Source organism: Lygodium microphyllum, chromosome 2 (assembly GCF_053477565.2).
Source record: "Lygodium microphyllum isolate KBCC chromosome 2, Lygodium_microphyllum_v1.1.10, whole genome shotgun sequence".
NCBI classification, from domain to species: domain Eukaryota; kingdom Viridiplantae; phylum Streptophyta; class Polypodiopsida; order Schizaeales; family Lygodiaceae; genus Lygodium; species Lygodium microphyllum.
In genome coordinates, this window is record NC_141136.1 from 2,216,737 (window position 1) to 2,228,597 (window position 11,861).

Genomic DNA, 11,861 nt, shown 5'->3' on the forward strand with positions numbered 1-11,861 from the left:
GGTCTCTTTGGGGTGACACATTGGGCTCCTAAGGTAAGATAGCCATCAACTTTATAGTTTGGTAAGCCATTGGGCTATCAATGAGCACACTTTATTTGATGTCCATGTTGTTTTAGGGGTGTCACTAAATTGATTGCTTATTGCGCATTCTCTATTTAAAAAAAACTTATGTCAATAAATTAATGACTCACTTTTCCTTATCTCTCTCTCTCTCTCTCTCTCTCTCTCTCTACAACTTTCTTTTCTCTATCTCTCTCTCTCTCTCCAACTTTCTTTTCTCTCATCTGTTCTCTCTCTGCGCCAGCATAATATTCACCATATATATTTTAAGTATATAAGAAAGTTGAGCGTGTATCTCGGACCTTATAACAGGGGGTGGGACTCCTTAGGGTAATTATGGATTGAGCTATGCTCTCTAGTCCCTTCCTAGTTCCAATTTTGGGCCTGAGAGGGGATGTTGAGCTAAAAAATGCATTATGAATTGATTAGCTCTTTATTATAGTCTGAAACATGCCTATTGCCTAAGTTTCACTAAATCACCAAACTTTCCTAGAGAGTGACTATGTCCCATAAGGCAAATCCTGATTTGGGAGGATGCACTCATTTATAAATAGGAGGCAACTTGTCTGCTTAGCATATCTCATTTTTTAAAGGTCCTCCATTAGCTGGCACCACTTCTTCACTACTATCTACATCCCCCTTCCCCTTGGTGATGAATACCTTATCTTGGTGATTAGACTACATCCCTCCAGACTTGCATGTACAACTAGTGACTATTTTCTAGCTTGTAAGTGGTAGTTTTTAGCTATCGTCATCAATATGAGAGACCCATGTTCTTGCATTTGTTGCAACCTGACATCTCTAGTTTGTGTTTATAGTCTTCCATTTGATGCTAGCCTTCCAAGAGCACAACTACAACTGCATTTATTGATTTCAATAGTTGGCTACTTCTTCCTAACATTCCATAGCTCATTGTCCATTATTTGAGCTAGTCGAGGTTGTGCTCAGCTTGATCCAGACTCTACAAATCTATGTTTGCAGTTTGCAGATCGCATTCAGAGACTACATGTTGTGTTTTGGGATCCATATAGAGCACTACACACTCTCCATCTCATACTCTTTGCCTCAATTCTTTAGAGGCGTAGGAGTTTGACGTTTTGTATTCACTATGCATAATGTGTTTATGCATTGAGCATTGTATGCATTTGTTCTTCATTCATATTTTATGTTCATTGTCTCTAAGTTACCATGATCCTTATGAGTTCTACTATAGGTTTGTGCTTTGTCATATGATCGTGTTTGTATTCTATGTTTGAGTATTTCTTTACAAGAGGGAGACATTAACAGAGAATAGGAATACATAGATGCATAACTATATCATAATTGACTTTGCTTTTGTAGATGGATGTAGTACTCCTCTTTTTAATCAATGTCTCTAGGGTGGAGGCTAAACCCCACTATGTGTGCAAAGCGCAAATCTTACTCATAGCGTTGGGCTTGTGCGCTTTCTCTCTTTCGATGTTGAATGCATTTTTGGGGCGGTGTCCTTACTTTTTGAAAAGAAACCCCAAACATTACAATCAAGTTGTGGGTATTAACTCAAATAGGTCTATTTTAGTGTTGCAAAACTTTGTAAAGTCATGAAATTAACGGGCTTAAGTTGAGGCTGTGCCGCCACATGTGCATGACTTTTACTACAGGCACTTTGCCTACCGAATTACCTAGCATGGCCTGACTCCTAGTGCAACCAAGGAAGCCAATGTTGACTTGGTCTTATCTCTGAAGAAAGGGAGGTGTGTCCACCATGTCCAAGCAAAGTTTTCATCATAGGTTATTTAACATACTAGAGTGGAGCCCCATCTGACTTGTGTGTATTATGTAACCACCCTTACCCTTACCCTACAGTGGAAGTACCAGTGTAAAGGGTGTGCTGGTACCATGGAGGTGAAAAGGGCGATTGACAAATACTAACCGTCGATCACGTTGGGCTGGCATGCAGCAAATGGACGGTGAGGATGGAGTTTCTGTTCCTTTCATTACCTCTCTCTTTGACTCCTTTCTCCCTTCTCTTCTCTCTCTGTGTGTGTCTTTCTCTCCATCCGATTGTCGTATACTCATTAAATGCGACCTCTCCATCATATCTCTTCTTCTCCACCTACCCCTCTCTCTCTCCCTCTCTCATCAGGCACAGAAGAAAGAAGCCTGTAGTCTCGTCAGAACTCAGGCATCAACCCTAGCCTGACTGAGGCCCTTTCTATCCTCTCCCTCAAATATACAGCAGACAACTTTCATCTGTTTCCGCCATTGATTACCCAGAAAGAGAGGGGGAGAGAGAGAAAGACAGAGAAGACGAGTTTCACTTAACCTTACTTGCCTTCCTTCTCTTTCTTTCTCTCTCTCGAGTCGAGAGAGTTTGATAGGTTCATATCAGAATACATCTGAGGAGCCTCTACTGCTCTCTGGTCCTTTGCGCTCTCTCTCTCTCTCTCTTTCTCTGTGGCGTTTGAAGAAAATCTAGGCAGCTTTCTCTCTTTCTCGTTCTCGAAGCAAACCTGCTCTCTCTCTCTCTGTGTCTCTCTATTTTCGTTTTTCTTTTCTGCACTACCGTTTCATCGGATGCGGCATATTCGATAACGAAGCTTGTACTCATTCGGCCATTTCTCTGCATGCTTTGACTCATACCTAAGAGCTCAGATAAATCGACTAGGTGTACCCTGCGCAGTCAGCCTAGTTTATCAGAAGCCATTTAACCGTCCACCGATGCTGGCTTAAAAGAAGAGCAAGACAGTCGAGGTAAAGGAAGCAAGCAGGAGGTGGTGAGACGTTGGACATGAAGCTTGGGGGAGAGACAGTGACCTTAACGAACAGCAACTATGGCTTTTCTGGATTTCCTAACATGCTGTCGGCAGGTGTAATGGTGCCGCCTACTATGCTTATGTCTTCTACGCAGATGCCTTTGCAAGCGAACAATGTGTTTTCTTCATCTGGTCTCTCTCTTGCACCGGTAAGTAATTAATTTATTTGCAAAGCTCATACTGGAGGAGAAGTTATGTCTTCTTTTACGCCTATTGTTTCTTTTTGTACTGTCTCTTCTCTGCGTTGGTGAAGCACAATGTTTATCCATATGGTCTGATGTGTGCGTGAGCGTTTCGATGGCAGCCGATGGTTGGCGAGGGGCGCGTAGGTGAGAGCGGCGGAGACTTGGAACAGTCATCGGTAAAGCCGAAGGAGGAAGAATCGGAGAGCAAGTCTAGCAGTGACAACTTGGAAGGTGTGTCTGGGGAAGATCATGAGGAAGGAGATCGACCCCGTCCTGCCAAGAAACGATATCACAGGCACACGGTTCATCAGATTCAGGAGATGGAGAGGTGATAAATGCCAGACTTTCAGGATATTAGTTATATCTGTATAATAAACGACAATGTGCTGTACTGGCAACTGTCTTGTGTCATGTAATTTGTGCTGGCAGGGGAATGGAGGCCAGACGTTTACATCTAGGTTTTAGAACACACGGTTAATCAATCTGCTCAATTTAGTGGGTAGGTTACTTTAATCTTCGGTGGTCTGCTTGCTTATGGCTTACGCTGTCTGGCGTCGTTTAGGCTCTTCAAGGAATGCCCTCACCCGGATGAGAAGCAACGACAGGAGCTTAGCAAGGAGCTCAAACTTTCTCCTCGGCAGATCAAATTCTGGTTTCAGAACAAACGGACGCAGATGAAGGTTATAGTCTCTTTACTATGTCAGAGCTAGTAATTATGTCACTCAGGCAAAGTATCACCGTCGTCTCAGCGCATGACGTTAGCTTCTTCTGTGCTTGTACCGTGGATGTCTTTCAGGGCCATCAAGAGAGACAAGATAATGCTGTACTACGGGCCGAAAACGAGAAGGTGAAAGCTGAGAACTTTAACTTGAGGGGCGCGGTCAGAAACATCTCCTGCCCTAACTGTGGAGGGCCTGCCACTTTAGCTGAAATGTCTTTCGAGGAGCAGCAGCTACGCGTCGAGAATGTCAGGCTTAGAGAGGAGGTGAGGACGCTTGGATGCCCTTCCTCAGATGACCTGCCGGTTGTTTATTGTACTGCGTGCATGATGTCCTTTTGAAGTTTTCTTGGCAAGTGTGATAGTGGAATTTAAAAGCGTGCATGTGGAGGCGGACCTCGTGTCTGGCCTCGATTTTGGATGTCTCGCCACTCGCCGGTGTACATGGAAATAGCATATCTAGGAGAGGGCGGGCCGCTATATCCTATAGAGTAGGTCTTTTAAAGATAATGGGTTATAAAAACCTGCAATGTGACTCAAGTTATGAAGCAAAATGAAATAGCTAAAGGCTGCATTATTTTAATCCTATATATATATATATGTATATATATATATATATATATATATATATATACATATATATGTATGTCTATATACTCGAAGCTCTTTGCCGAAGCTGCTTGAAATAAATAGTCAAAATGAAGTGCGGCTGTCAAAGTATCGGCCATAATGGATTTTTATACTTTCCTGAGGTCAAAGCTCCCTTATCCAACATACCTCTTTCATATTTCGTAAGTTTATTTCCTATACTAAACCAGATTGAATGTATACTCTAAGTTTGACGACCTCCCTTTAATTAATCTAAGGTTATTTTCTGAGATAGTTGCTGTCTTGCAGATCGAGCGCATTAACGCCTTGGTGGCGAAGTACAGCGGGGGACAGTTTCCCTTGCCCTCTCCACTGCCTATCTCAGTAACTTCCCATATGACCGCCATGGATTCCATGCCAATCTTACCATCGCCAGGAGCAGTAGCAGCTCCTCTTCCATTTATTCCAACGCCTCTTGGATCCAATGACCTTGTTCCGGGACCAACCGTTGCTGATATTGCCTCCCGGCCGTTTGGTTTAACTGAGATGGAGAAGCCTCTTGTTGTTGAGCTGGCTGTGGCGGCCATGGACGAGCTGGTGCAGGTCGCTCAGGCCGCGGATCATTGTCTGTGGGTTCCCGACTCGTCTAACCTGGCAGTCGAAGTCATGGATCATGACGTGTACCTGCAGCGTTTCCCGAGAGGTATAGGGCCGACACCACCAGGGCTCAAGACGGAATCTTCAAGGCAGACAGGGCTAGTGATCATGAACTCAACGTCTCTTGTGGAGACTCTTATGGACGTAGTACGTTCTATCTTCTCTGTGTTAACGAGTCTTGTCTGCTGGTAGGCTTACATCTCTTTTCTTTCCACTAAAAATCTCCCTCTATCTCCATCTCTGTGTCTCTTTTGAAGAATCGCTGGGCTGAGATGTTTCCTTCCATCATATCGAGAGCACAGACTGTAGAGGTTTTATCATCCGGTATTGCGGCCACCTTCGACGAAGCTATTCAACTGGTATTTTAGCACTTCGTAATTACTCCAGAATTCAGACTAAAGTTGTCGATTGTGAGAGCTTTTGTGTTTTTTGGATTTAAACCCGTGCATTACAGTTTTCTAACGAGAAGGTTTGGATCTTCATGAACACTCTGGTCAAGGAACGTCCAAGCGATTCTTCTCATGTCTTGGATATTGTATACACTCGACTGTCGTCTTAATTCATAATGCCTGTCTTATTTCATGCAGATGTACGGTGAGTTCCACGTGCCCACTCCCCTCGTGCCTACCCGGGAGAATTACTTCCTCCGCTACTCCAAGAGGATGGACCACATGTGGGCTGTGGTGGACGTGTCTATTGACAGCTTGCGTGGGAACCCTCCGCCTGCACTCCTCCGATGCAGAAGGCGTCCATCTGGCTGTGTTATCGCAGAAATGCCCAATGGCTATTCGAAGGTAGTTTTGGCGGTAGTTAACTGTACGTTCTAATCCTAAACGTGTGCCTGGTTATAATAAGTCTTGTTCTTCCCGAGTCATAGGTCACGTGGGTAGAGCACGTGGAAGCAGACCCTAGAGGTGTTCATGATCTCTATCAATCCTTTGTGAGCAGCGGGATGGCCTTTGGTGCCCAGCGTTGGCTATGCACCTTGCAGAGACAATGTGAACGCCTAGTGAGCGTGCTGGCGAACAACATTCCAACAAGAGATTTAGGAGGTAGGCCATCGTTAAGAAGTGGATCTAATGCAAATTTATTATTATGGGTTTAGGCAGAAACTCCATATTCTTTTCCTCCTTGCATGACTGAGGATGTCACTGTAATTATTTCACTCCTTTGTACGTCCAGTTCTGTACCCTTAATTGCCTGCACAGTTATTTACCCGAGCCCTTAGAAACGGGGTTCACAGATACTAAAAGCGTATCTCTCACGTAAGTCGGATGAATCGAGTTGTTGCTTCTTAAAAATAAGAATTTAGAAGTGATGTATTGTAGTGCAAAGTCTCTCGCAGGTATTTGAAACTAGCATATTTGTCTCTCGCTGATAGCTTGAATGAAATTTACCTAATGACTTGAAGGTGTGATATTTTATGTTTTCGTGTTATGTTGGTACCTGCTCGAATTTGAAAGAGATCAAAACCTTGCATCTTATGCAATCGTTTGTCGTACTGGAGAAGTAGGTACTTTATAACTGCATGCTGTTCAGTATCTTACTGTACATCTTAGTATAATAGACGAACCCTACTTTTTCTCTCGGAGAGATGGCTTTTGAACTGCGATTGTCTTAGCTGAGAGATCGCTTTTGAACTGTAGTTATACCTAATGCGGAGGGGAGGCGTGGCATGCTGAAGCTGGCGGAGAGGATGACGAACAACTTCTGCGGGGGGGTGAGCGCGTCTACTGCGCAGACGTGGGTGACTTTAGCGGGCAATGGAGTAGACGACGTTCGCGTCGTGTTTCGCAAGAGCGTTGACGATCCCGGCAGGCCTCCTGGCATCGTCCTCTCTGCAGCCACCTCGTTGTGGCTACCTTTGCCACCTGCCAGGGTCTTCCAGTTCCTTAGAGACGAGCGCTATCGAACAGAGGTGTGTGTCCCTATTGAATTCTTTACCTCTCATACAGTCTCTTTTCCTTGATAAAAGAAGGCAATACTGTTCATGTTGTTACCTATATTGTCGTTGAGCCAGTGGGACATCCTTTCCAACGCCGGCGTTGTGGAGGAAGTGTTTCATGTCGCCAAAGGCCAGGACCCTGGGAACTGCGTCTCGCTTCTTCGTGTAAATGTAAGACTGCTTGCTTGCTTTAAATTTCATGATAAGTTTCTCATTCATGCTGATGATGGATCGAGTCAAGTTAGTAATGTGTGTTCAGTTTGTATGCAGCAGATTGAGTAGGATCATATTCAGTAGGATTGGTTGATAGTGAAGAAGGATTGATTAATAATATTGATGTTCGTCTCATGCTTACTTCTGCAGCCCATCAGCTCCAACCAGACCAACATGCTCATCTTGCAAGAATGCTGCACGGACGACTCATGCTCCCTTGTGGTATATGCTCCTGTGGACATCGCGGAGATGAGTGCAGTCCTGCACGGGGGCGATCCTGATTGTGTAGCACTTCTACCCTCGGGTTTTGCCATCCTGCCTGATGGGCGCTCGTCCTCCAGCTCTGTGTTACCTATGGTCAATGGAAACAACAGCAATAGCAGCCCCATTGGTGGTGGCGGCTCATTGCTCACAGTCGCCTTCCAAATTTTAGTGGATCACGTGCCTACTGCAAGGCTGCCTCTCAGCTCGGTGTCCACGGTCAACAAGCTCATCTCCAATACAGTGGTTCGGATTAAGGGTGCTTTAATATCTTGCGAAAATGCCTGACTGATGCTTCATCATTGCAGCTTGCTGGCTGCATTTTGGGAGCCCGGATAATTAGTTAACAGCAAGCACAGTCTTCTCTAAGTGAGCAGTCTGAAACTCAGCATGCCCAGTTAGAAAAGGCTGCTTGTCGCTCTTCTTGCTTATAGACTCAGGTGCCAATGGTGCCTGCGTAGTTCCTTTTGCCTTCCCAAAAGAAATCCTATCAAGGTACTTTGAGGGAAAATCAACACTCTTTATTCAGCCCCTCTTCCATAAAGGTTGAAAGAAAACCTCAGCATTGAGAGAAAGGTGTTGATTTGTCCCTCAAAAGTTTAGGGACCAGTCCAATGGAAAAGACGGGAACAGCTGTTGATATATATGTTAAGTCCATCATGTACTAGAAGGTGTAGAAAAGAAAGACAAAGGAAATAGTCAAGAACGCACCACAACTCCCCTTGCCAAGTGGTGAGGTAGACAGCAGACAGAAGAGGAGGGACGGAACCAGCAACAGACACCACACCTCCCCAGCTTTTAGTTCTCTCCACTGTGCAAGGGAAGTGGTTCGGGCATTGACTTTGTCTGGAGTCTCACCTACTTTCTTTAAGAACAATTTTTTGTCTTTCTGTAATGCTAGGTTGTCCAACATAGAAAAAAAAAGAGAATATTGATCCTTGATCTACTCGCAATTTGGTTATAACAAGTACAAGAACCTAGATAATAAGGATGGCCTTTAGTTTCAAAGGTTTCTGCTCGAATGCGATCGAGATCGGTGTGGTTCAATGGTAACTGTTTTAGTTTTAAAAGGGTTTATGCTGTAAATAGACTTTAGGCTTTTATATGGTGGAATAAGCTTGCAAATCCATCCATGTTCAAGAAAAAACCGATTGGTGGGGATCGCGTGAAATATTCATCAAAGTCTTGTGAATTAATCACAGCAATGGGTGGTGACTAAAGCTAAATGCCCAGGTGAACTAACTGCACAAAGTGCACTGACTATGAAGTGAGCCTTTTTCCACAGACTTAGTTGTTTGGAGTCATTGATCACTAGCAGAAATTTGATAGTCTCCTTTTTGAATCTAGGCTTTCTAACGATAAGGCAAAATTAATTCTTGAAAACATACAAGAGGGGAGATAAGGCAAAATTAATTCTTGAAAACATACAAGAGGGGAGAGGTGAAGCACCCACTAGCATATACACACCTAAGCAATATATATTAAGAACGGACAGAGACGGGGATTAATTTTTTTTACAATTCTTTTATACAAAAGATCGAAGCTTACAATATGATAAAAGACTAATTTAAAAGTATCACAATGTATGCTTGTGCAGTTAAAGTATGATTTTGCTAAGAAAAGAAAAGGTGGCATAATAAATGTGTCTTAACCAAGGGTTATATTAGGTGGGTGTAGCTCAATTGTAGAATCATTGGCATATCATATGTTGGTCATTGAACATGCCAGTGAGTAAATATTTTATCACATCACCAATGTGTAGTGAATGTGAGTTAATGTAGAGCTCAACATTTCAAAATTCTTTGTGGAGCCTAGTTAAAGCTCATGAACTTGGAAGTATAGTCTTGAAGTATTGAAGCCTTTTAGCTCTTAAAGACTTAGTGAAAATGTTACCAACTTGATGCTGTATGTTGATATAAAGCAAGTCAAGCACTTGTTAGAATGTTTTAGAATAAAATGTTTATGGATAATTATGTGTTTGGTTTGCATATGATACATCTATATTAATCTTTGTCTCACAATCACCAACATGTAGGTGTTTGGGTTTGTATATGATACATCAATTTGTGTTTCACAATCACCCACAATGATAAAATCATCTATATATATAGTATTGACCATGATATTTGCATTACTCATAACCGAGTGAATGATAAACATGTACTTGTCAAAGTTTGAATTGATTAGGTATCTTGCAATCCTATGATATTATGCCTTGGGTGCTTTGCTTTAGTCTTTAAAAGGCTTGGATAATTTGTATCCACATTGTTTCTTATTAAGCTAGTGGCAAGAACTAAAGCAAATAGTAAAATAGTAAGGAAGGTTTATAGAGATAGAAAGAGCAATGGAGATATTGTAAAGGCTAGGGCACTAGAGGTTGTTGCTGGTGAGATTTCTAACTCTTGGTTTTCTCTAGTCTCCTCCAATACAATCAAAGCAATCTAGTCCAAGGACTATGTCTTCTCCTCTTGCTCAAGGCAAAGTAATAACATTTGATGACTAATCTTTTGATCTTAGTGGACAGTTGTCTTCTCCAATTGGTTAGGTTTCAACCACTCCTAGGGCATCTCATCGAGCATATGATCATGCTAGACTCTCTTTTGCTCAAGTTGGTGAGTCTTTCAAGCCAACAAAGTGAGAATGTCCAGATTCTACTTTATGCGAAGGTATTCTAGTGAGATAAAGAAGGGCTAGAGAGCCACACAGCATATTATTCCAAAGATAACTTTTATTATTTTTGATATATGGTTAAGTGTCCATTGAATTTAGCCTTCATGAGAAATGTAGCTTGTAACAATTACTTGTTTTCAAGAGGTGGCTGAAGATTTTATTATTGACTTTATGAATGATGTTTTCATTGCCATTGCTCATGCTCATAAGATTTCACTTTGATGAACTAAGATTTTAGCAAGGTTAGAAGGATGATGTATAAGTTCAACAAGGTATTGAGGCCCTTGTCCACTAGTGATAAAAAAAACCTATGAGATCCTTAACATTTCCTCAAATTGTTCAGGAAAGTCAAAGAGCTAAAGATTAAGGATAAGACCCACTTCTACTCATCAAGGGGTGCATCTCAAGAGGAGTGTGTTTAAGAAAAAATAATGCAAGAGGTCAATAGAAATTGAGGATGAGATTTACAAGGCAAAAATTGATTTTCTTGGTCCTATTAATTACGAGAGCATGGGCAATGTGTAGGGCCAAATGGTTGTTAATATTTCTTACGCTTTTGAAAAAGAGAATTATCTTGGCATATCTCTTGAGGACAAGTCCATGCTAGAGAAAAAAGATATTCAATTGTTTGACTTAAGGTTTATTATTGCATAAGGTAAGGCATTTTGGTTTTAAATTTTTTAAAGTATTTGTAATGATTATGCTGTAACTTTCTAATGTTTTTGCTATTAGCTATAGGCTGTTGGTTGCTTCTCTTAGGCAAGATATCTCTAAATCTCTAAAAGTATATTTGTTGATTCATTGCTATTGGTGGAATTGTTTTTGAGATCTTGTTCAGACATAACGATGTTTTTAAGTCTTTTGATTGCATCGCAAACTACCAATTTTTTTCTTACATAAAAAGGTATGTAATTTTTAAGAAGGATTAGTTACTTAGACTTATTTATTGTTGTATTTATTGCTTATTGTTGTTTACTTTGCAGAGGGCATTGGAGTCTTATATATATTGACGCACTTGTTAGAGAATTATTCTCATGATCTCTCTAAGTAGTATTCACGGCCAAGAAAAAATGCATTTTAAATGAAAAAGTGCTTGCTTTTTTGTTAATGGTTTATTTTATTTGTGCCTTTTTTAGTTACCAGTTTTCATTAGAGACTTGTGACTACCTTTATGGATATCACATATGAGGATATTATTGATATTGGAAAACCTTATAACTTTCTCTAGCAAGAAGTACCATTGCAAAGTGATGCGTATACTCATGGATGGAGAGTGATTTCAAATGTCTACAATTTAATAGATTGAAAGTTACTAAAGATAGATGGGGTGAATCTAGGTCTCCTTCATATTGTTCGTTTTTAAGGGACCCTCATTGGTTCATTGACTTAACATTTATTCTTGTAGTGCTAGGATTACCATGATTCATATATGTGGTGGTAAGGAAAGGGTATATTGAGTTGATTTTGGATATGACAATCACACAAGTTGACCATGACTCCCTCTTCCATAAAAATTTTCAACTAAGGGCAAGGGCAACGGCAAGGGAAAATCAACAAAGACCACTAAGACAAGCTCCAAAAAGAAAGGAATGCAAGGAATGCCAACACTTTCTTCTATAATCCATCTTCTTTTAAGTTTGGAGAGAAGAGAGTACTTGTCAAAGTCAAAATCTTCCAATAGCTAAAGAAAAACGTCAGTGTGAGAAGACTAAGGATCTTTGAGGAAAGTGATAAAGACATTATAGTACCAAAGAATGAGAAGCTGCTAG

At 41.5% G+C, this 11,861-nt stretch overlaps 1 protein-coding gene across 1 annotated transcript; it reads left to right on the forward strand.

Annotated features, from left to right (window-relative positions):
- Window positions 1-2,156: 2,156 nt before the first annotated feature.
- LOC148039414 (homeobox-leucine zipper protein HDG2-like) lies at window positions 2,157-8,368 on the forward strand. The gene is made up of 11 exons (XM_087690435.1): window positions 2,157-3,004; window positions 3,160-3,368; window positions 3,603-3,720; window positions 3,837-4,025; window positions 4,656-5,150; window positions 5,261-5,362; window positions 5,591-5,797; window positions 5,881-6,055; window positions 6,650-6,921; window positions 7,024-7,119; window positions 7,312-8,368. Exons 1-11 carry the CDS (start codon window positions 2,831-2,833, stop codon window positions 7,708-7,710), a joined length of 2,436 nt encoding a protein of 811 aa, XP_087546561.1. The 5' UTR covers window positions 2,157-2,830; the 3' UTR covers window positions 7,711-8,368.
- Window positions 8,369-11,861: the final 3,493 nt, after the last annotated feature.